Below are 23,810 nucleotides of genomic sequence, written 5' to 3' on the forward strand. Positions count from 1 at the left end.
GATCAGCCACGATTTTAGTCCGCTCAGCTGAGATTGGGTCAACATGAATCCATTATACATGTGATAAGAAGGTATAAGATGCGATTGGCAAAGCAGATCAATGGCTCCCAAGACAGAAATGAGGATGCTCCTTATCTCACTTGCCTATTACGTCGCGAAGTGGATCTTAGTTACTTCTTCGGCCAGGAATCTCACTCTTCCAAATACAGGGCGTCTTTTGGGGCCGAAGGAAAGTGGCAGTGTATAGCAGATCAAGGACCCGGTTAAGTTCCAGAAATAACTTCTACGAATGGGCATAGACCGTGTATATCTTAAAATATGGGCAAAGGCGAAAGCTTTATCCAAGAATACTTGGTTTTAGGCTCGGTCATCGGCCTTTGCCTTGCGCTGTGCTATAAAGAAGTACCCTGGTCCATGGAACCCAACGAGGTAATTACCACGACACGCGATTTACTCATTATCCGAGCAATATTGACAGATATCGAAGTGTATAGCAAGATGATGTCGAAAGCTATGTTACAATACGTATGTCAAACCAGACATCGCCAGCGCACTCTTTGTCCTAACCTACTGACACGCCTATTAGCGATACACGCATGTACTTGAAGCCGAGAGTCTTCTGGGAGCCGGAATTACCAGGCTTTGAGGGGCCTTACTCCCCATCATACTGCTTCCTTGTCTCGCATGGTGATCGCCACATAGTCTTCGACCGCGGTTTACGCATTGACTGGGAAGAAGCTTTTCCCCCCAAGATTGTGCAGCTTGTCAAGGCCACTACCACGATATTATCATGCAACAGGGACGTGGTCTCAGTACTGGATGAAGATAGTAGCGGCCTGAACATCCACAGCTCCGACATTGAGGCCGTAATATGGTCACATAACCACTTCGACCACACAGGCGACCCATCTTGATTCCCATCCCGTGCGGAGCTTGTTGTCGGGCCCGGCGTCAAGGAAAGCTCATGGCCTGGCTATCCATCCAATCCGGACGGTACGGTCCTAGACAGCAATGCTGCAGGTCGCAATGTCTGCGAACTCGATATCCAGGGCGCAAGCCTCAGGATTGGCCGCTTCGATGCAGTCGACTATTTGGTGATGGTTCTTTCTATTTGCTAGAAGCACCTGGCCACGCTACAGGACACATGTGTGGCCTGGCACGCACGACAGCAGACCCACCGTTGTTCGTTTTCATGGGCGCCGATGCGTGACATCATGTTGGTGTATTGCGACCTTCGCAGTATCTCCCTTTGCCCCAACCGGATACATCAAGTCACACTCATAGCTATGGCGGGTGTCCTGGGGACTTGCTGATGCAGCTAGCGGGTTGGAAAAGTCCCGATGAGCCTTTCTTTCGGGTGGCACGGGGGCCGATGTTCCCTGATTACGAGGCGGCTATGACAACTGTCTCCAAGATCCAGGAGCTAGATGCTGCTGGCAATGTATTGATTCTTCTTGCACATGACCAGTCGCTGAGTGAGCGTCTCCCGCTATTTCCTGACCGTGTGAATGACTGGCAGGCCCAGAACCTGCGAGATGACACGCGATAGATCTTTTGCAAGGAAATGGAGAACGTTAAACTCTGATTAAATAAAATGAAGCTAGCTCAAACGATCTATCTCAACGTGTCCCTACTCCTCCCTGCCAGGGATTAAGATCACTTTCAAATTCTAAACTTTAGAAAATAATCACGCTGAGGTCAACTTGCCAGGTAGATAGAGCCAAGATGCCTCGCTATTGAATCGGATTAAATTATTTCAACATCCCTTACACTAGTCAGGCATAACAATGCAAAGAATATCCATTTGACGCCTGAAGCTCCCTAACAAGAAAATGGCTGTACATGATAGTCGCGAGAATCAAGAAGGTAGGACATATATGCAACAAAAGGGGCCACGGAAAGCAAAGAAGAAATAAAAAGCATATGCCAACGGGTCCGCTAGTCCACTGTCACACAGTGAGCAATCACCGCCGAGCTTTCTCGTCCTCAATCTGGCTGCGGAGGTCTGAAAGAACATCATGCCGTTGGGCCATATGACTCTTCAGCCCGTCCACCTGTTCCCCAACAGCCTTGACGTCCTCGCGGAGTCGCTCCAGATCCTGGCCATCCTTAGCACGGCCAGTACCCTCACGCAGCTCCCGCAACTCTCGCTCCTTATACTCCAAAAGTGAGAGCGCCTCCTTCTTAATCAGAACCCAGTTAGGCCGGCCATCATTGCGCGGCCCATCCCGCCTAGAGTCGGAGGCTTTAGTGGCGGATTCCAGCTTCTTCTCCAACTCCGCGAGCTCACGGCGCAGCCGCACCTTCTCCCACTCCTCGTCCTGGATCGTATCGCTGAAATCCGTCCCCTTGGGCTGGTATGAGCCCTTGCCGCCAACGCCCAGACGGCCAAGGTAGGTATCGCCGAACTTGGCCTTGCGGCCCGTCCGTGTTTCCGTATCACCATCTGCGCCATAGCGCTGTGCAGGTCGCGCCTTGTCGACTTGATAGTCGATTTGGTTGTGCTCGAATGAGGCGCGGAGCGATGCGGGGATAGTGCGTGGGATGCGGAAACCCTCGTGGCGGAAGTTCAGGATGTGCAGGAAGGCGAGTGTTGCATCTTTGTTGATTGCGGTTGATGCGGATGGGTTAACCAGGTTCCAGGCGGAGCGGACGTCGGTGTCGGGGACGTCGAGCGATTCGTAGAGTGGTTGTAATTGTTGGACTGGGAGGTGATCAGCGGGGTATTTTTCTGAGCGCGCACAGCGCGCTGTACGGGTTACTCACATTCTACTTGGCCGCGCGCATTCCGGTTGGCGTCGTAGATCTCGGTGTACTTGTTCTTGTCCTCAGGCTTCATATACCAATCAAAGCCGTCCTTCAGACCGAGCGAGTCGTCCTCGTCTTCTATCCGCTCAAATCGTTCTTGTCCACTGCTTAGTGCGCGGGTCGCATGGACGAGATGTGATTTGGATTCTGGGACTAGCCAATCTGGCAGGACATTTGGGACATCTTGTAGTTCCTGTTACAGATAAGACGTTGTGTTAGAGCGATTTGATGGGGATTTGAGAGGGTGTGTCACTTACGCCGTTGACCAGATCGAAGACTAGGCGCATCGCAACACAGAACTCCTCAAAATCCAGCTCTCCGTCTCCGTCGACATCGGCAATGTCCCAAACCTTCTCGAGCTGGTCATCGCGCAGCCGGCTGTTCCTCAGCACGGAGGCGGCTTGGGAGCTGTTGAGATGTTTTTGGCCATTTGATAATGAGGCGAAGATCTCCCAATATCGCTCAATCTCCCATTGCTCAATCTTTTTAGTAGCCATGATGAATGGAGCTCCGATGAATGGCGTGGTGGATGAGGTGGGAACAATGGGGGGAGAGACTCGGATTTACCTACTTCCGTCAGGGGCTCTGAGGTCATTGGACTCACAATGTAATTATCCTTTCTTTATTACTTTGTATACTCTTTTATAGTATTCATATTGAAATGTTCAAATATTCATAATAATTATCGTCTATATGTTTATCTCTTGAAATTCGATGTGTTCCTTGCATTATGGTACATGATCCCCCTCATTGTTGGGGAAAAGAGCTCGATGTCTCCTTTCCCCAGAATATCGTGATCAAATCCTCGGCGTTATGAATCCTTCTTCTCATCTTTCATATCTTCCTTGGCCCTTGCTGCAGCCTCAAGCTGCTCATTCACTTGAATAATTGCTCGTTCAGCTTCCAACACAAGCTCCGGTGCTTCAAAGATCGTAGCCAACTTCTTGGCATCAGACATCTTCAACAGGATCCGATCCTCACTCTGCTCTATGTCCTCGGCAACCTCGGAATATGATGTGTCGGTCGTGGTACCTTCAAGTGTTTGAGATGCGCGTTTGGCATATAGCTGTTCTAGCTCCGGTAATGAGACGGGGTTGAGGAGATTCTTCTCAACGAGGAATTCTAGATGTCTTGAGCCATTCAATGCTGTGTATTTTCGTCAGTTTTATGAATCGGGTCTGTGTAGAAGATCAAACTAACCACGCCAGTGGGACCAGCCCCGGTATGCCACATAGAAAAAGGGAATATTCGGAACCCTGCTCTGAATTAGTATATCATGTCACTAGAGACTCATAGCATCCACATACACTGGAATCAACCCAAAAGGTGCTGTAATCGGTGCAGCAATCAAGCTCCACATCATCCTCTTCCGGTGAAGTTCCTGCCTCTCCGTGGCGATCGTGCGCACCACTTGCTGGATTCGGTCCAACCGCACCGCGTTACCGGGGAACAACACATCAACCTTGGTCTTTCCATGATCTCCATTAATTCGTAGCTGAGTTTTGAATGAAGGAATGCTTTTGAGGGCCCATTCTTCGTATGGTATCCGTTGCTGGACTCGATTGCCCCATCTAACAAGGTGCATCTTCCATCCTTTGTCAGCTTCCTCCCACTTCGCCCATGTTTCAGCCGCCTTTGTTGTGATCCTATCAAGGATTGAAAGCTCTTTCGCTAAATCCTTGTTAAGAGGTCGAGCATATACGAGAACTCGTTTTGTCGAGATGGGAATTAGGAAAAGGCGCATGGTGGAGGCTGTCTGAGACAAGAGACAATCGACAATCGATAATCGCCTGATCGCGGGGAAGATAATTGATAGATATCAAATGGCTCAGGACAAATGAAATGGAAGAAGACTTTCACAATAAACAGTCTATTGAAACTTGATTTTTTTTTTTTCGTGTGGATGAAAAAGGGATGCGGGAGCAAGCAGGTCCACGCGCTGGATAAATCGAGACGTCATTCCCGAGGTCCGCGTACACTTTCGTCTTAGGGAGGTCATCCCTGAACAACCATACTTCCTACTTGAGCAGCAATTGGGGATTCGCGGGCAAACTGTTGATTGAAGTTTCCCGCGGCTCCCGAGTTTCAGGTTTCAGGTTCTGTCCTGTATCATGGACAGCCCCAGAGACAGCGCTCCAGGGCGAATCTTTGGTGAGAGGCTGGCAGAGAAGATTCCGCCCATCCCAGAATCATCACCGCTACCAGGCCCGCTTAGCGTTGATACCGAGTCTGCTGTTCGCAATAAAACCTCCGATCCAGCACTTGCGCGTACAGACGGCCAGACAACGGAAGAGATCGCGCACTCCCAACGCTTCGCCTTACGCTCTCTACCCGGTATGATCCCATTTAAAGCTCGACCCAACGATCACTCACTAATAGCGAGGTCTTTATAGCCTGGATTCGGTCGGTCGATGAGCCCGAGGAGGATGAGGCTACGGCAACCGATCGTTTACTCCCTTCCCAACCAAATGGCGCATTTGTCGCTCAGCACAACCACTCGCCCTCCTCATCGTCGAAGCCGCAACCTAATCACGCGACCACTAACAGCCTGTTTGATGATGCCTCTCCCCCCGTCAACCGTGAATCACGCTGGGTGACATTCTCACGAACCATCCAATACCCCCGAGAACCCGGTAGAGAGGAACAGCATGTCACGTCAGAATGGCTAAATGAGAATCACGGCGATTATTTGCAACCATGGCGGGGAAAGCTCTTGGAGGGCGATAGTCCGGAGTATCCGCTACACAGCGGAGGCCGAAGGGATATCTGGATCAAGCGTTTCAGGAAAACGCTTCTACGAAGCCCGATCGTACCGCTGATTCTTCGAATGACTGTTTGGTGCTTCTCACTTTCTGCGCTGGCTCTGGGTGGATCGATTCAGCACATGTCTAATGAGGGACATCACCCCCAGGGCCCATCTGCATTGATGGCTATCATCGTCGATGCAGTCGCCCTAGTTTACCTCTTATACATCACCTTCGATGAATACACGTCAAAGCCATTGGGTTTGCGCTCTCCCTCCGCCAAAGCACGTCTCCTCCTCCTGGATATCTTCTTTATCGTTTTCGATTCCGCCAATCTTAGTTTGGCATTTGCTTCACTCTCCGAGGTGACAGGATCCTGCACTGAAGCGGAGGTCAACCAAACGATCGATCCTCGAAATGATGGTATATGTACGCGACAAAAGGCACTTGCTTCTGTATTGCTAGTTGCGCTCTTGGCTTGGCTCATGACATTTTCGATTAGTGTTCTCAGGTAAGCCGTCTTGTCTATGCATGACATATTTTCTCCGTGTTCTAACGCTCTACCAGGCTTGTCGAAAGAGTCACGCAGTGATCTCCCGGTCTTGTTGTGTTTCATGAATCTTTTGGCTGCTGATTAAATATACCATTTAAGCGAGACTTGATATTGCGTAAGCGCAATTTTAGCTAGACGTGCAAAGCCGGACCGTCGACGCCATACAACGGATCTTGACGGAACCAAGCTACATCCTTGATTCTCTGCACCTTTGCCTTCTCTTCTGGCTTCCCATAACACATATCCCACTGTTTTCCATGTGGATACGCTCCGGCCATTTGGAACTCTTCCTGGTTCCCATGCAGGTCCTCTAAGAGTCGATGACCCACTCCAGCAGGCACAATGATCAGATCACCGCGCTGGACCGTTGGCTCAAATCGCTCCGGGTTCTCCTCGCCTCCAAAGCAGAGACGCGCGCTCCCTGAAATAACTCCGAGCACCTCTTGCGTTGTGGAGTGGAAGTGGGTTTGTCTGTACATGCTATACACCCATTGAGGAATAACCTCGCCTACTGCCTCTAGGTGTTCCTCGAGCTCTGTGGATGTGGCATTGAAGGCTCCATGGTATATCATGAGCGGCTTGCATTGTATCGAAGTGTTCGGTATATGGTGCCACTCGGGAATCTGGCGAGTGGTCACTTGAGTGTTCGACAGTGGAGTCATGCGAGGCGTTCTCTCTTTTGCTTTGGTCGTTTTGCATAGAGAAAGAAATTAGATTTCATTGGACAAATCAACAAGCTGTACTTCAGACCGATGACGTCATTCATGGTGGGGCAAATCTCTGGTTAAACATATAAAAATGCTTTTTTTACCGCCTTCAACATACATCTAAAAAGACATCCAAAAAAGACACCAAAAAAGACACCAAAAAAGACATATTTCTAGATATCTAAAAAGACCAGCTAAAATAGTCTAGCTAAAAGATGTCACAAGGCCGCAAACGCGGCTGGTAATTCTTGTACAAACTTAGGGTAACCCAGTCAAAGGATATACTACAAAGTATATCCATAGAAAATATGTACACACACTTAGAAGTCCGCATATAGGTTAATGACAGATGTATTAGAATAGAACTCAAAATCTCTTCGTGAAGAAAAAAAGGACTTTTGGTGCGCTCATTATGAAGTAACTCAACTCAATCACTTAATACACCTCTTTCTGCAGAACTTTTCTCCCTCTACTTATAAACAGAAGCAGAAAAAAGCATAAATCATGGCCGGTTCTAAATGCTCCTTCCCTTCTCGAGATGAGGTGGAACACTTTCTGAGCGACCTGCCTCCTTCCATGAATAGGTACACATATGAAGGGAAAGAGCAATTTGATCAAATCCTAAAAATTGAATACGACCGGTTTGAACGCTCATTGCACCACCTCGATCCAAACGCCCCAGAAATATCTGAATACTTCGTTATTGCCATTGATCCCTCCTCCTTCGAAAAAGAGTTTTTGCTCCCAGATCCAATCGCTGGTCTTCGTCTGTTCTACCACGCGGCCCTACATATCCTAATTCTCAGAATGACGACTCCGGAACATGCTCAAGCTGCCATGGCATTGAACAGTGAAGTCCTGGAAACTTTGCAGCCTATGGGGCTGTTTCGAGCATTGCAAGGCTTTGGGGGGGTTAACATCGACGTTGGAAATGGCAGCATCAAGCAGCCCGATTGGGGCTGGGGCCCCATTCGGCGTTCCCGTGGTGACCCCCAACGACCCAAGGTAGTCGTTGAAGTTGCAGTTTCAGAGACTGCCACCAATTTACGCAACAACGCCAGATTGTGGGTGGACCCTGTCAGAGGCAGAGCCAATATGGCTATCACCGTCAAAGTCAACCGCAAAAAGCCCCAAATCACAATCGATACCTACGAATGGGACTCAGGTACTCAGCATCCTCGCGTCACACAATCATGTGTAATTGAAGAGACTTGTAATAATATTACAGTCTCTCAGTACCCGATTGTAATTCCGTTCCATCACATTTTCGGCGGAGCCCCGGAAATACCCAAAGAGACCGATGTGCAGCTTGGAAGACAGCACCTTGTAAATTTCGCAACTTCGGTGTGGCCTGTCCAAGAGATATCTTCGTGAATTATGCCTTAAGAGATTAAAATATCTGAATTGCTATGACAAGAATAGCCGGCCGTGTTTGCAGAAGTTTGACAACCAAATCGGGAATGCGCTCCCTAAACTCCAAGCCTTGCTGTCGCACCCGGTTGGGACAGAAGCCCTAAACATCGACAGAACAAGATGCAGCAGGATTTGGATGATTTCAAGGAGTTCCTCGAATTACAACGGCAAAGTTTGAGTCCCCGATTTCATTCTCTCTTTTTGGTAGTCTTTTAGTAGGTCTTTTTGCATGGTCTTTTTGGATGTCTTTTGAGGTGTATGTGAAGGCGGTACAAGAAGCATATTTTGTCCAAGAGACCTTTGATATAGAGCTTAGTAATCAAATTATATAACTACCCTTCTTGGAACGTTGGAAGTTCAAAAGAATTAAATTATACATTTCTTGGCGTTGGAGCTGTTGCGACTGACTGAATCTCTCTGTTGAAAAGGTGAAGCTATTCCCACCATTTTGTGTGGTCCGGGGCGGTTTTCAACGCTAGAGATTAGAAGAGACTGATGATTTGTGCGGTGGGAATAGCTTCAATTTTGAGAATATGGGAGATTTGTACTCCGTATGAAATATAGGAATAGCTTCAATTTACAGTTCATGGTGTCGAAAGCGGTCTATAATTAAAGCATATTAAGGCATCAACCCTACAAAATCAGGCATTTGACCTTTGGCCGCTCTACCCCTTTGCACATGAGGGCATGAATTTCACGAGAGAAAAAACGAAGAAAAACTAAGACAAGACAAAAAAAAAAGTGTAGTCTTGAGGTGGCTGTAATCAAACCCATCAAAGCCGATGATGTAAGTTGTAGATTTGACAAGCTCCGCCACCTCACCGCCTACGGCAACAAGGCCATCCCCACGCTCTAGTCCATCTCAGCCTCATCACTTCTCTGTTCTTCTGCCTAATCTCTTTTTCAATTTTCGCTCTAAAAGGTCCTGAAGAGGCTTGTATCTTCTCGCTCGTTTTCTTTGATTTCCGAACCCCGCTCTTGCCAACCCCTCCCGCTCCCAAGCGCCTACCCTCATTTGATCACCCGAAGATCTTTGAGGCGTGACTTGTGGCGCTACAACCGTCTTGAGGTAATATTCATTATGTGTACCTTGCTGGTTACCGTTGGGAATTAAGAGCGCGTGACTGACTAGTTTACCAGGACCCTCGACCTTGACTACTCACTTTCCTCCGCATCCCACCCGACTGCCCTGCAACCGCGATGTCTCTCGCGATGCCGCCGGTACCTCACAAGGATGACCTTGACTCAACGTGAGCAGACAATGATTGGCAATTTGCTTTGACACGGTGGTATGGCATGGGCTAACTGTGGATTAGTTGGTCATTCCTCGAAATTGGAATCGAGAGCGTCATGCTCAACCTTGATTCCGGTATCGATATGAAGACTGTAAGTGAAATGCCGTTCAACTCACTACCGACTGGTGAGGGTGTTCGAAAACAGAAGCTGACTGACTGTTTTTGTCCAGTACATGGGTCTATACACGTGTGTTCAAGATTCGATCCTACCTCGTGTCTGACGAGAATCGCGCTCACAACTTGATATTAGGGCTGTCCATAATTTTTGCACATCTCAAAAAGCCGTCGCTAGCGGCCAAGGTCTACAAGGACAACGCGGGGGTTTGTTTTCTTCCCTTCATGCCGCACTCTCGGCTTCACGATTTGAGCTGACCTGGATTCAAGCTCATTTACTCGGCGAGGAACTTTACAAACTACTCGGCGAATACCTCTCCGCCCATCTGAATAAGGTTTACAAACAATCACAGAGCCACACCGAAGAAGGCTTGCTTGGCTTCTACATTCGCGAATGGTACCGCTACACGACCGCCGCCAAGTACGTGAACCACCTCTTTCGCTACCTGAACCGTCACTGGGTCAAGCGTGAGATCGACGAGGGTAAGAAAAACGTCTATGACGTTTACACCCTGCACCTTGTCAAATGGAAAGGGGACTTTTTCGAGAAAGTCCACGATAAGGTCATGGATGCTGTTCTGAATCTGATCGAGAAGCAACGAAACGGAGAAACCATCGAACAGTCGCAGATTAAATCCATTGTGGACTCCTTCGTGTCACTGGGTTTGGATGAAAATGATAGCTCCAAGTCAACACTAGATGTCTATCGGCAATACTTCCAGTTGCCGTTCATCCGTGCCACCAAGACATATTATGAAAATGAGTCACGGCAGTTCGTGGCCGAAAACAGCGTGGTGGAATACATGAAGAAGGCAGAAACTCGTCTGGATGAGGAGAAGCAGCGGGTCGGTTTGTATTTGCATCCAGATGTCACCAAGAGCTTGACCGATACCTGTCTGTCTGTTCTCGTCACCGCCCACTCGACTTTGCTTCGTGACGAGTTCCAAGTCTTGCTGGATAACGAACGCCAGGAGGATCTTGCTCGTATGTACGGACTCTTATCACGGATCAAGGAAGGTCTGGATCCTCTGCGCACGACCTTTGAGAACCACGTGAGACGTGCCGGTCTGGCTGCTGTCGAGAAGGTCGCTTCGGAGGGAGAAACACTCGAGCCCAAGTTGTACGTCGATGCTCTGCTACAGGTCCACACACGGTACCAGAGCTTGGTCGATGAGGCTTTCAATGGCGAGGCTGAGTTTGTGCGTTCTCTTGATAACGCCTGCCGAGAATTTGTCAACCGAAACCGTATCTGCAAGACGAGCTCTTCCAAGTCTCCCGAGCTGCTTGCAAAATACACGGACTCACTGCTCAAGAAGGGATCCAAGTCGGCTGAAGAGTCGGAGCTTGAGGATATGCTCGTGCAAATTATGACAGTCTTCAAGTACATTGAAGACAAAGACGTCTTCCAGAAGTTCTATTCCAAGAACCTGGCGAAACGTCTGGTTCATGTGAGCTCTGTTTCTGACGACGCTGAAACAAGCATGATTAGCAAGCTTAAGGAGGCATGTGGTTTCGAATATACCAACAAGCTGCAACGCATGTTCCAGGACATGCAGATCTCCAAAGATCTCAATAACAACTACAAGGTCTGGCAGGACAAAGTGCTAGAAGATGATGACCGAAAGAGAATGGCCGATGCTCACTTCCAGGTCCTGGGAACTGGCTTCTGGCCTCTCAATGCCCCGACCACGCCATTCCTTGCGCCACCGGAGATAGTCAAGACCGCCGAACGGTTCCAGACATTCTACTTTGACAAGCACAGCGGCCGCAAGCTGACATGGCTATGGCAGCTATGCAAGGGCGAAATCAAGGCTAACTATATCAAAAACGCCAAAGTGCCCTACACCTTCCAGGTATCGACCTACCAGATGGGTATTCTACTTCTTTTCAACGAAGCCGACACTCTGTCCTACGATGAGATTGAAAAAGCCACTACACTATCTACTGAAATCCTCGATCCCAACCTTAGCATTCTGCTGAAGGCAAAGGTCCTCATTGCCAGCCCCGAGGGCGCTAAGCCTGAACCTTCCACCTCGTTCACATTGAACTACAACTTCAAGAGTAAGAAGGTCAAAGTCAACCTCAACATTCAGATCAAATCCGAGCAAAAGGTCGAGGCCGACGACACACATAAAACCATAGAAGAGGACAGGAAGCTTCTGCTTCAGGTATGTCTCCTAACTAATCATCAACCCCCGCACAGTCCATTTGTCCTGACCCTGTTGTAGTCCGCCATTGTTCGCATCATGAAGTCGCGCAAGAAGATGAAGCACGTCCAGCTTGTCCAGGAGGTTATTCAGCAGGTCAAGTCCCGCTTCCCGCCTAAAATCCCGGACATCAAGAAGAACATTGAAGCCCTCATGGAGAAGGACTACATTGAGCGCATGGACGGCGATGAAATCTCATACATTGCTTAGATCCAAACTAAACCTTCCCCCCCCTCCCCCCTCTCCCTCTCCTCCAACATTGCACAACCAACTTGCTTCTATTTCCTGTTTTCTGTTGCTCTCTGCTTTTGCTACTGTCTCTTTCCGACACCAGTGGCTTCCTGTGTCCATCTCTCATTCTTCTATTCCATCTATGGTGGAACAGCAAGGTAGGGCGGAATGGGACCTTTGCTGTTCCAGGATAGGACTCCTACAATGGATAGCTGGCGGATGGAATCAGGCTGATAGGAGCATAAGAATTCTTTTCATTGTGTCGGCGACTTCTTTTATGTTTCTTCATAGCGCTGAGACGACAAACAAATGATGACCTGGTTATTTTCTTTGCTCTTTGCTCTCGGGTTCTTTTCTCCCTTTCTCTGAAATTATTAAAACATAATAAATTGATGATTCTCTTCTATCCAGCTGGCCACTAGGGATTCGAAGGTTCCGAGACCTAGCCCAATAGAGAAACCATAACAAGACAGAATGAAAGGTCATTCAAGTATGGTGTGAGCACAAAATATCTTTAGAGTAGGTCGAACCTTGGAATTTCCTAACCCTAAGCGAAACAATACGACGGCCACAGACGGTCAGATCTATTCTAATGACATGCATTGTAGAAAAGAAGACAGCTGATCAGAATCAAACACACGAAAGAAGATTTCACTTCAATCTTTCATTCAGTAGATCGATATAAGTAGTGTTGGCCAGACCCAATGTATATTTATGTATAATCAACATGAGAACTGTGCTAGAATGTATATGCTATGCAAAGCTAGAGACAACAAGAATAGAAGACAAAAAGTCCGTGAAGTACCGCATCACCCTAAATGTGAGAAATGCAAATCAACCCCAGCCTTCCAAATCCAGCGCGCTAGTTCGTACCAGACGAGTCTTTGTTCTGGACAGGATGCACCTCCTCTTTGACAGGGAGTGCTGCCACCAAGTTCTCAGGCTGTGTATCTACCTGTACACCGCTCGAAGGTGTGGGTTCCTTCTGGCTATCGGAAACAGCCTCCTCAGTCTTCAAACTCAACCCCAGACCTTCATTCGGCGTGAGAGCCACGGCGGAGAATCCATCTGCATCAACGGTATCTTGTCTAGCAGTCTTTTTGTCCTGGAGAACGTCCTGGGTCTGCTTGTGCTCCGCGTCATCCGCATAAGCCGGAGATCCCTGTGACAGAGGGGACTTGGGGAAAGGAGTGTCGATAGGCTCGGATGTAGAGACATCATCGTAGCGCTGGAACTCGCCGCTGTCGCGTCTGAGCAGGATATTACTCCATCTCTTTCTTCGGCTGGTGCTGCGAGTGAGACCACCCTCGGTGCTGTCGTTGCCTTCGCTATTATGCTGGATGGAACGGCGCCGACCGCGGTCCAACTCGGCTGTTTCGGTAGCGACGGACAAGACCGGGGTTGATGGCGAAGTCAAGTCGGCATTGGGAGTGGCATTGGGGGTCGGAGATGTGACGCGCTTGTCTTGCCATTCGCGGCGCTTTTCGCTCGCCCAGGAGCCCCAAGAGCTAAGATAAGAGCCGGCCTTTTGGCTGGCTACTGTCACGGAAGCCTGGGCCTGTGTCAGGTCGACGGATGGCCTTTGGCGACCTGCGAACCAGGAGGCATCGGCGGGATCCTGTGAGGAGGGAGTTGGTGATGTTGGGGTTTCTTTGTCGATGGAGGTGCGTTGCGATTGGGAGGCGGTCTTCTCTTCATTGCGTTTGCGTTGCGCTTCGCGCATTGTCTCGATGTCGGACCAGAAGCTGGTGAATGCCGCGCTCACTTTCTTTTGTCCGGTTGAGATGTGGCGGTTCAGGGCCTCGCGGCCTTCGCGAACGCGCTCATCCAGGTGCAGGTCTGCTACCTGTTGTGCAAGTCGTCTTTGGACATCTTCCATTGTCAGGCCGCCGGCGTTTGGGTGTCGTGGCTCAGTAATGGAGAATAGGAGCGCATCCGAAGTGAGACGCGAAAACAGGGCATAATTAGATGTAGTTTTCCACTGGGCCAGGAATTCCGTGTTGAAGTCAATGGCAGGGTCTCCTTCAATGTTGAGATTCTGCAACTGGGTTCTGCTGCGATGCCCCGATTCTCCAACATCGGATGGGTAGAGCTCCTCGTGGTATTTCATGGACGATAATAAAGCCAGCAAGTATTCTTCGAACTGTAGTCGGATGAATTCTTCTGAGCCCATAAAGCCAAGAGTCTTGGGCTGTGAAGGATGTTCCTCGTCCCAAGTGTCGTTGACAATTTGTGTGAGCAGGTCAATCCAGCGCCTATCAGCCGCGGAAAGGACCAGGGCGCTGCGAAGGGAAGGGGAATTTATGACGATACTGTCTTCGTCGAGGTTAATTAGAATATCACTGTAACGGTCTTTTTGCTGAAGAAGTAGCGAGTTTGTTGAGCCAACCACGTATGATTTTGTGCCATCATCTGCCAGCAGATCCAGCAGCTGGAGAGGCGTATAGGGACCAAACATGCTTCCCTTTCCGAAGATCTGCAGTGGAAGCCCCATATATGCCAACAGAGAGCTTCTGTCACTCGTCTTGAGAGACGTTGGTTTCTCAACAGTCTGAGAATAGGTATCAAAAGAAGGATCCGCGCAGTCCTGCAAGTTGTTGATGAGGCCGGGTATTAAAGATATAAGCGAGAACTGAATCATACACAGGCGTTCGCAGCGCGTCCCGAAGAAAAGCATCTTGGGCTGCAGCAGTAGTGCCTTGAAAAGAACCAAAGTCTGAAATTTGAATTCGTGAATCATCTCCCGGAGGGAAAGGCCTTCATAAATTAGCAGATTTTCAGACATATCGAAACGAATGACATCCTTACCCAAATTCTGGTCTTTTGGGCCATCGTTGAGCAGAGCAATTACCAAACCCTCGCGGAATTTCTATATCCATGTCAGTATCTCATTCCATACACCGCCGCAGCTAGTACATACCTTCAAGATATCAACATCCGAGAAGTCACTATTAAATTGAGTGCTCAATTAGCCACAATTCCTCATTCTAAGCCGGGTTCTATCCAGCTTCCATGCCAGCGCATCGGGGTAGCAAATAGTCCACCAGGGCAAGTATATTCGACATACCGTTGCGCAAACCAAGCGGAAGTCACCACGGAGAGCTTCTCGCGCAATTGACCTACTCGCTGCGGAGTATCTGTGACGACCACAACGGCCTTTTGTACCGTTGACCGAGTCACATCAGCCGAGCGGTTGATAAGCAGACTCGAATCGAGCTGGCGGGAGCAGGAGATGCCAAAGAGGGAGGTTTCGGGTGTAGTAGATGCGCCCTTTCGGCAAAGCGTGAAGTATGAGAATTCCTCGGTGGACCTGAATTCCGACGGGTTAGTTGGTTTGGCGCAAATCGGCTCTCCTCGTCGCGGAAATGCGCCAGAGGAGACCAAGAAGGGGAGGGAACGAAATGCTTGGCAGAGACAGGGGTATCGTACAGATGTGCTCCGTCGGATAGGGCCATGAATGGAAGCAGAGACCAGTCATTCTCGGTTGCTGGGTCGGTTCCTTCGTCGGCAATGCAATGCTCAATTTCGGGGCCGCTACAGGGGTATGTCTCAGTCAGCCAGGTTCCACTATGGATCCATCTTTGTCTTCATTTCAAAGATATGAGCCCAGGTTTTTTGGGTGTCTCATGGCTCACCGTGCATGGTGGAAATCTACAACCAAGACAATTGGGTCTTGTTTATGGTGGACAGCCATGGCGCCGAACCTTGCGACAATGGATTCGGTTCGGCTGAGAAAAATGCAATTAAAATGCTGGGGATTAATGGTTCGAATGAATGGTTTGCAATATGTAGAAAAGAGGTGCTTCTCCTCCAAAACCTCGACGTAGGTTTCCCATGAGACTTAGATTGTCGCAAACAGGGGAAACATCGCCGATACGGTTATCGCACGGGGAGCGGGCGGTGAACGGTAGCCCCGCCAATACCGGAGAGCATCAACATCACGGGTATACCTTAACGGTTAAATGTTATATAGGGATTGCAGAAATAAGTTAGATTGCGTAGATATTTCAAAGGATTAAAAGGTTATGAGGTGCTCCATCGCTGAACTAAATCAGATCTCCCGTATGATTTCTCCTAATCACCAACCAATTCTTAACGACGCCGGCAGAGCTATGGACAATGATTTCCAGGAAGACAACAAAAAAAAATACCAAGTAGGGAATGAAAAGTAAGATAAAAAACACAAGTGAAGACGCCAGCTTCGTAGCACCCTTGAACAGAAATAGGGCCAGACTTCAAATTTTGAGACTGGAATTCAATGGCAGAAGAGCGTTTCTTAGGGAGATTTCGCGTCATACCATTATGCGAATGCCTGTCCAGTAGCGTTGCCCTGCACTGCGCCCTGTACTAAAGCTTGGCCAGCCTCGTTGCCTTGTTCAATGTTGTGGAAGTCGAGAATTTCCGAGTACCTAGGGCGGAAAATTAATAAGAAGCATCGTGGTGGGGTAACAAATCAAGCACGTACATCATGATCTTCCAAGTATCTACGGGCAGATCAGCATCATTGAACGACCAATCGAACTTCTCTCCCGCAACAGGCTCATCGGTCGGGTCGTGGTAGGGTGCCAGGTACTCATGCGCTAATGCTTCGGGGGCTTGAATGCGCTGCTTTGGGTTGAAAACCAGCATCCGCTCGAGCAAGTCAACCGCTTAAACGAAGAAACAAGTTAGCGTTCAAGCTCACCATATTCGGCTCAAATATCACGTACCATCGGCATCAGCATTCTTGAATTTATTTGCGAGGGGTTGGCGCTCGCGCTGTGGTAGAGACTTCACAAATCGGAGGGTCTAGATCATCATATCTTAGCATTTTTTGATCCTTTGCCAGACAAGGAACAATTACTCACGTTCTCGCTACAGATTGTCTGGATCACGTCATCGGGAGGAGTACCAAGCAGCTCCGTGATGATCGAAAACTGGTTGACATGGTCCTTTCCAGGGAACAGCGGCTTTCCTTCCAACATCTCGGCAAAGATGCAACCCGCACTCCAAATGTCCACCTCGACATCGTACTTTTGCCAAGTGAGCATGATCTCGGGCGCGCGGTAGTATCGTGTTGAGACATAGCCGGTCATTTGAGGGTCCTGGATGCGGGCAAGGCCAAAGTCGCAGATTTTCAGATCACAGTTCTCGTTAATCAGAATGTTGCTGGGTTTCAGATCCCGGTGGACCACACCGGCGGAGTGGACATATTTCAAGCCACGCTATCAACAGGTCAGATTATGGCGTCCCGGATATTATTCCCGTGAAAATCATACCAAAATTTGGTATAAGAAGTACTGAATGAATTGCTTTTCAAGGGGTCGCGAAGTAAGAAGTCGGTGGAGGTCAGTTCCCAGAAGTTCGGTGACGAAGTAGCTGTGGTCATTAGTTTATATTGTTTAACCCCGCCTTGCAGATGAGGGGAACATACATGTCTTCCAAAGGCGAAATGAAAATGTCACTCAAGCTGATAATCTGCGGAGTGTCAGCAAATAAACCCGGTCAATGTATTTAATGAAGTACGGACGTTCTCGTGACGGAGATGTTTGAGCAGCTTCAGCTCCCGGTAGGTTCGCTTGGACAGAACAGGGGTACTGAAGGGTTTCATAATTTTTTTAACTGCGACTGGCTGTGCGGTCAATTGGTCTTTGGCAGAACTGTTGCAATGGTAACCTAGTTAGCATGTACTTGGGCTTGGTAATATCTTGTGCGACACAGAATGCAACATACCAGACCAGTCCGAAGGCACCCATTCCCACCGGCTGCAGTTCCGTATACCTAGAAATCAAATTAGCACCAATATTCTTCTGGCAGCACCTGCTGAAGCGCCCATAGTAAATGTAGCAGAACAGGGCATTGCGAACCGGCTGGTGATCTCAAAGGTGGTGCCAAAAATCTGGGCACGCACGAATTCCGCCATGATGGAAGGTGGGGGTAATGCAAGCAGATAAACGGAGAAAGAGAGAGATTCCAGTAAGAATCTCAAGTTCAAAGACGAAAGAGGGAGAAGATGAAGGCTTTCAAAAAATAATTGCCAGAAGAAAGGGGTCGCAAAGAAAGCAAGTGTGTTGGCAACAGGTGTGGGGAAGGGACTGGGTGAAAAGCGCAGAAAACAAGGCCGATGACGTTGGCGAAGCCCGGTTTTATGTGGATGACTCAGCAGCCTCAAGCCATATTAAATGGGATTTTCTTATTATTTTTAGTATTATTATTATTATAGGGAGTAAGTTGGTTTATTTACATTTTCATGATATACTGAATTACTTGATTACTCCATATATATATACTCATTCAACTATTATACAATAATATCCTATTCCATGTGCTGTTGATTGTGTGAACTTCCAAGGTTGGAAGGTTGCCCTCGCTCCACAACCACGCGGCCCAGACCCCGGTCTTATTCCGGGAGGTGTTGCCTTTGAGCAGCATTGTTATTTGATGTTATTGATATAGATTTTAGACTATAGACCTCATATACAGATTAATTCAATATGGTTTACCGACTACCTATATTATTGTTTTTTTATCTGCGCTTAACTCGCTCAAGATTATGTACAACATATATGGGGAGTTCTTGGGCCTCTATTTGGAACCTTGGCAGGTCAAAATATAACCCCTCACCTTCAATCTCTTTAAAGCAGCAATGTTTATCATGTCTACATGTATATAAGCTCTACCATAGCTTCCTCTCTGATGCTCTTATAGGTCCGGTAGATAATTCCAAGTAACATTGCTGTATAAGAGGGACTCTCCGGGCTACCCTCCAACATATCCAACGAATGTTCCTCCCCAACTAGGTCGGCTCCGATCTTTTATGACGTGGTCTTGTTAGCCTGCACCACTATCTCTCAAATCATCGCTAAATCGTACATGCTACATTGCATATGTTATATCAAGGACCCGGAATCTGCACCCAACCGTAATGGCCATGTACAATGCAACCCTAAAGGAAATTACCCAGAAACCTTGGCTTAGATATTGGTTTCAACTGGGGGTCCTCGGGTGCTGTCACCGTCTGATGTATGTGCGAATTTGGCGGCTGAGACATGTGAAACAATGCCTGCCACGCTACTGCGGAAATGCAACTGCAGACATGCAACAAAGATATTCATCAAAGATATTCCTCAAAGATATTCATCAAAGATATTCATCAAAGATATTCATCAAAGATATTCATCAAAGACCTTTCAATGATGTGGCTGTAATAGGACAGGAGTCCAGTTCATATTAAACTTTGGAGATCCCTTTCGGGGTTTCATATTTCCTAGATGTATCTGATAAGAGAATACATTCATGTCCCTGGGTGCATATCAAATCCTTGGGATATATATACATATGGCAACTCTTCAAGGGGCCTGATAATTACCTCTACTTTGAACTGCCTAGGTGCTGATAATAGCAAGACTAACAAGGCACTTTTCCTAGGCCTTGATTCTTGCCTATAACCCCTGTACATCTGCCCACAAGGCTGAATTGACTTCCTTGTTATGAGAGGAGAGGGGGTCAGTGCCCGGGATTCACCGCATATCCGAGATAAGCCAATGGTGCTTGAAAGCAACATGCAGTTCATCTAAACTAGCAAATCCATAGCATATCGAAGTAAATATGACAATGGAGAGTATCCAGGTGTTGTACGGAGTATGTAGATGTCAGATACTCCGTACACAGCGAACACCTGAGACGCAACACAGCCCCGCCTGGATGCCTAAGGCAGCCGCCAATTTTGCGTCACTCTCCACTTTTAAGCTCCAGAGTGGGTTGAAAGAGTATGAAATGAAGTACGAAGTACGGAGTACAGAACTCCTGATCAGAGATTTGTATTAGAGATTTGTGGTAAATTTATACAATACACATATGAAAAAATCAATCGAACTTCATATCAATTGATCTGTGACAAGAAGGCATAATCGCACAGACGGTCATCTGGTGGCGCCCCATTAAATTAGAACACTCGGGCTGTTTCTGTCGGGCTAAATTTTTTTTTGGTCGCTTAAAGAGTGTTCTTTATAGGAGAAGTATTAGGATTACAATTGTGATTGTGATTGTGATTATTGCCCAGGCGAAAATTGAGAGAATTTCAATACTAGATCATACCTTACAGGTGGGATCTGACAGGAGAACGTGCCCAATTTCCCCCGGGTTTTTCCTTATACCTATATGATACATAGCTATATATAAACCCCCCCTCCCAAAAAAGAAATGCACTGATATTAGAATCAGCTCAAATATACACCTGGGCATTGGAAATAAGGATATAATGAGCTATCACTATAAATTAGAAAAAAAAAGAAAAAGAAAAAGAAGGAAAAACGAGTTCATTACATTAATTACAACAATTACCAAATGTAAGCTGAACCGTACATGTTTCTTACAATTCTTACAATTCTTACATTTCTTACCCTCCCTCCCCCAAAGTCATCTCCACTCCCCCAGCATGACGATGGTCGCACTGACATTGATTCCTTTGAACTCTTGACACTTTTATTACCCTTACTCAACTCTTCCGTACTCCGTACTCTTACCTTTATTACGCTTTAAATCTTAACCTATCATCACGCATCCCTGATTCTCCGCGTTTATCCATCTCCCGCCCCCGTCCTAACCGCTATACCCGAACTCAACGACTCTCCTTCCAAACTCGCTTGTCGCAACTCCTCCCAACCTCAACCTTTCGCCTTGACGTCTTCTCAATATAATTCCCATTGAAATTGGTTCCGATACCACGCCTCGCCATTTCTACACCTGGTCGCGCTGATCCTTTCCCGTGCGTGGCGCTTGGCAGTCTTCTCAAGCGAAGGCTCCGGCCGTCTTGACCGGCACATTTTGTTCTTGCGCGCTGTTAATGAACCTCCTCCCTGCTGGTCTGGGCCACTGAAGATTCCACAATGGGGTCTTGTTTCAGCTCGGAGTCCGCGGGGGACGCGGAACAGAAAAAGCGAAGCCAACAGATTGACCGCAAGCTAGAAGAAGATTCTAGGCGGCTACGAAGAGAATGCAAGATCCTTCTTTTGGGTAGGTATTCCAGTGCTCGCTTGAAGACCCGGTAGTTGACTGACTTCAAACTCAGGATCTGGAGAAAGCGGCAAATCAACGATCGTAAAACAGATGAAGATCATCCATCAAAATGGTTACACCGTGGAAGAACTTGCGCTGTATCGATTAACCGTTTACAAGAATCTCCTGGATTGCGCAAAAGCCCTCATCGGAGCATACCACTATCTCCAACTCGAACCGTCCAGCCAGAAAGTGCAGGACTACATCTCATTTCTGGAAGAGTACAACGTGGATCCGGATCCCAACACTGCGCTCGATTCCAAAATCGGCGACGCCATCACATATCTCTGGAACGACCCGTGTACATCAACAGTTTTGGAACATCAGAATGAGTTTTATCTGATGGATTCGGCACCATAGTAAGTCCACATATCATATCGGTTTGATCCGAAGGCCGAATTCTAACCTATGATCAGTTTCTTTGAGGAAGCGAAACGAATAACGGCCCCCGATTACGTACCGGACGTTTCAGATGTGCTCCGGGCAAGAACGAAGACCACCGGTATCTATGAGACACGCTTCACAATGGGTCAATTGAGCATACAGTACGTGGAAACAGTCTTCGACACACGATTTGGGATATCTCTAACCAGCCACAGCATGTTTGATGTGGGCGGCCAGCGCAGTGAGCGAAAGAAGTGGATCCATTGCTTCGAAAACGTGACGTCCATCATCTTTTGCGTTGCGCTCAGTGAATATGATCAAGTGCTTCTGGAAGAAAGCAATCAGGTATGGGATCTTGATATACCGAGTATACTTTACCGGAGCTGACAGACCTTGCAGAACCGTATGATGGAAAGTTTGGTTCTCTTCGACTCCGTGGTCAACTCTCGGTGGTTCATGCGGACAAGTATCATCCTTTTCCTGAACAAAGTCGATTTGTTCCGCTTGAAGCTGCCTCGATCACCGTTGAGCAACTACTTCCCCGATTACTCGGGCGGCAACGACGTGCACCGTGCCGCCAAGTACCTGCTCTGGCGATTCAACCAGGTGAATCGAGCACACCTGAACCTATACCCACAGTGAGTTCACATGATCCTAACAACGCCAGTTCCCACGCACCGTGATTTCTGACTAATTTTTCTTCCCTTTTAGTCTCACACAAGCGACTGATACATCGAATATCCGCCTGGTCTTCGCAGCAGTCAAAGAGACTATCCTGCAGAATGCTTTGAAAGACTCGGGTATTCTATAGCCGCTGAAATATACCTGAGGACCCAGTCGCACAAATTTCCTCAAGTGCGTATGTGCACTTTCCCTCTCAATCCAACCTTACGACCACACACCGTCCTTATTCTCAACGTCGCCCTCGGCGTTCTTTGATTCGCCTCTTCAGGAGACTGCCTGAACAGTTCTCCAACGACCCCCTCATACCATACCCTTTTCGTCTTTTTGCTTCCTTTTCTTTTGACCAGCTGCAGGCGTTGATGGCGCCTTTATGGCTTTTTCGGCTGATTTCCTAGGCGCTGGCTCTGGTCTGGGGATGTCCCCATGTGGTACTTAATGTGGTTTTCCTTTATTAAACATGGGTCTATGTTCCATAAAGGTCTCAGTAGCATGTTCGGGCAGTCAACTATGCTACTGTTTCTGTTCCATGTGCCTTTTCTTCTTGATTAAGTCCCGGAATGAGTGTATGACAATCCCGATGATGCCACCGCCGGTAGCGGAACTGAATACATTCCGGACTTTCTTTTCGTGTACTCGATAATCCTTACGCCGTACGCACCAGCCCACCCAATGGGCTTTCTGTTTCCTTCCAAGGCTGCCTTCACTATATCTTATCTCTTTTCCTTTGCCTCGTCTGCATACCATGGCGGTTTTCCTATTTTCGACATTGCCATGTCCTGCTCTGATATTTACTCCCGCTAATTCCTCTTCTCCGCTTTTCTTTTCTCTGTGTTTGTTCTTTTTTCTCTCATCACACTTTACTATTAACTCGCGACTCTAAGCGCCTCCACGCCTGATGTTTTCTGATTTCTTTGCCTTTGTTCTTTATTGCCAGGTTGTCCTTCAGCGTTCTTGTTTCCACATCCCGAGGACTCTTATCTATCTTGCATAGACCAGTACCGGGATTGCTGACCATGGGCCATGTGCCCGATCGCGATCCCCGGAGCCCTGGTGGGGTGGAACGGAGTTGGGGATTGGGACGTGGCCCGGGCTTATTTATGTATAGTTGAGCCTCGATATATCGATTTTCCCGTTCGAGCCTGCTTTTGTTCCTGCATACTGTCCGCTGTGGATATGCTTAGTGTAGATGGTAGTCATGAGAAGCTCTTACGCTTGGATAGCGAACTGGTAGCTCCTGTTGATATCTAGTTGGTAGAGATAAAGGGTAGAGGAAGCTTCTCTACAAGGAGCCCAGGAATGAAGGAATGAAGGAATGAAGGAATGAAGGAAATATATACCTCCCCCACAAACCTACAATATCCCTTTTCGACACCATCGAATCATTGGCAATACCCGACCTGCAGCCTCCAAACCAAAGCACCCCCTGCAACCCATCCCATCACACAGCCACCCACATCATAGCAACTACCATGCCCCACCACTAACGATTTTCCCGACAACAGAGTCTCCAAGGCCCCGCGAGCTGGAACCCCTCAAAAGCATATACCATCATGTAATTCATTTGGGCAGCTACCCCGGGTTTATGATCAAGTCATGGTAGGCACTGGGGCCTCGTCGGCGCACGGTACGCGCTT

At 48.0% G+C, this 23,810-nt stretch overlaps 10 protein-coding genes across 10 annotated transcripts; 5 read left to right on the plus strand and 5 right to left on the minus strand.

The window, feature by feature from the left end:
• Positions 1 to 596: 596 nt before the first annotated feature.
• On the plus strand, positions 597 to 914 carry PEX2_061580 (uncharacterized protein; the record flags this gene model as incomplete). The annotated part of the gene is made up of 1 exon (XM_016743429.1): positions 597 to 914. One exon carries the CDS (start codon positions 597 to 599, stop codon positions 912 to 914), a length of 318 nt encoding a protein of 105 aa, XP_016596152.1.
• Positions 915 to 1,964: 1,050 nt separating this feature from the next.
• On the minus strand, positions 1,965 to 3,305 carry end3 (cytoskeletal adaptor protein SagA; the record flags this gene model as incomplete). Its single annotated transcript, XM_016743430.1, has 3 exons — positions 1,965 to 2,704; positions 2,767 to 3,001; positions 3,066 to 3,305. 3 exons carry the CDS (start codon positions 3,303 to 3,305, stop codon positions 1,965 to 1,967), a joined length of 1,215 nt encoding a protein of 404 aa, XP_016596153.1.
• Positions 3,306 to 3,619: 314 nt separating this feature from the next.
• Positions 3,620 to 4,552, minus strand: PEX2_061600 (mitochondrial K+-H+ exchange-related family protein; the record flags this gene model as incomplete). The annotated part of the gene is made up of 3 exons (XM_016743431.1): positions 3,620 to 3,954; positions 4,009 to 4,064; positions 4,116 to 4,552. 3 exons carry the CDS (start codon positions 4,550 to 4,552, stop codon positions 3,620 to 3,622), a joined length of 828 nt encoding a protein of 275 aa, XP_016596154.1.
• Positions 4,553 to 4,919: 367 nt separating this feature from the next.
• PEX2_061610 (phospholipase D regulator) lies at positions 4,920 to 6,144 on the plus strand (the record flags this gene model as incomplete). The annotated part of the gene is made up of 4 exons (XM_016743432.1): positions 4,920 to 5,142; positions 5,202 to 5,975; positions 6,018 to 6,063; positions 6,120 to 6,144. The coding sequence occupies 4 exons, from the start codon at positions 4,920 to 4,922 to the stop codon at positions 6,142 to 6,144; spliced, it is 1,068 nt and encodes a 355-aa protein (XP_016596155.1).
• Positions 6,145 to 6,236: 92 nt separating this feature from the next.
• Positions 6,237 to 6,767, minus strand: PEX2_061620 (cupin domain-containing protein; the record flags this gene model as incomplete). The annotated part of the gene is made up of 1 exon (XM_016743433.1): positions 6,237 to 6,767. The coding sequence occupies one exon, from the start codon at positions 6,765 to 6,767 to the stop codon at positions 6,237 to 6,239; it is 531 nt and encodes a 176-aa protein (XP_016596156.1).
• A 549-nt stretch (positions 6,768 to 7,316) lies between these two features.
• On the plus strand, positions 7,317 to 8,258 carry PEX2_061630 (uncharacterized protein; the record flags this gene model as incomplete). Its single annotated transcript, XM_016743434.1, has 3 exons — positions 7,317 to 7,977; positions 8,041 to 8,156; positions 8,235 to 8,258. The coding sequence occupies 3 exons, from the start codon at positions 7,317 to 7,319 to the stop codon at positions 8,256 to 8,258; spliced, it is 801 nt and encodes a 266-aa protein (XP_016596157.1).
• Positions 8,259 to 9,425: 1,167 nt separating this feature from the next.
• Positions 9,426 to 12,051, plus strand: culA (cullin culA; the record flags this gene model as incomplete). The annotated part of the gene is made up of 6 exons (XM_016743435.1): positions 9,426 to 9,475; positions 9,542 to 9,611; positions 9,691 to 9,707; positions 9,771 to 9,841; positions 9,905 to 11,802; positions 11,863 to 12,051. 6 exons carry the CDS (start codon positions 9,426 to 9,428, stop codon positions 12,049 to 12,051), a joined length of 2,295 nt encoding a protein of 764 aa, XP_016596158.1.
• An 883-nt stretch (positions 12,052 to 12,934) lies between these two features.
• On the minus strand, positions 12,935 to 15,766 carry PEX2_061650 (uncharacterized protein; the record flags this gene model as incomplete). Its single annotated transcript, XM_016743436.1, has 6 exons — positions 12,935 to 14,829; positions 14,881 to 14,941; positions 14,993 to 15,020; positions 15,140 to 15,382; positions 15,502 to 15,606; positions 15,708 to 15,766. 6 exons carry the CDS (start codon positions 15,764 to 15,766, stop codon positions 12,935 to 12,937), a joined length of 2,391 nt encoding a protein of 796 aa, XP_016596159.1.
• A 606-nt stretch (positions 15,767 to 16,372) lies between these two features.
• On the minus strand, positions 16,373 to 17,974 carry sakA (mitogen-activated protein kinase HOG1; the record flags this gene model as incomplete). The annotated part of the gene is made up of 9 exons (XM_016743437.1): positions 16,373 to 16,481; positions 16,538 to 16,721; positions 16,782 to 16,860; positions 16,920 to 17,276; positions 17,331 to 17,430; positions 17,486 to 17,529; positions 17,582 to 17,711; positions 17,785 to 17,832; positions 17,919 to 17,974. 9 exons carry the CDS (start codon positions 17,972 to 17,974, stop codon positions 16,373 to 16,375), a joined length of 1,107 nt encoding a protein of 368 aa, XP_016596160.1.
• A 2,965-nt stretch (positions 17,975 to 20,939) lies between these two features.
• Positions 20,940 to 22,303, plus strand: gpaB (guanine nucleotide-binding protein subunit alpha gpaB; the record flags this gene model as incomplete). Its single annotated transcript, XM_016743438.1, has 6 exons — positions 20,940 to 21,066; positions 21,122 to 21,467; positions 21,525 to 21,653; positions 21,708 to 21,837; positions 21,892 to 22,130; positions 22,204 to 22,303. The coding sequence occupies 6 exons, from the start codon at positions 20,940 to 20,942 to the stop codon at positions 22,301 to 22,303; spliced, it is 1,071 nt and encodes a 356-aa protein (XP_016596161.1).
• Positions 22,304 to 23,810: the final 1,507 nt, after the last annotated feature.

This window comes from Penicillium expansum, assembly GCF_000769745.1.
Source record: "Penicillium expansum strain MD-8 chromosome Unknown contig192, whole genome shotgun sequence".
Taxonomy (NCBI): domain Eukaryota; kingdom Fungi; phylum Ascomycota; class Eurotiomycetes; order Eurotiales; family Aspergillaceae; genus Penicillium; species Penicillium expansum.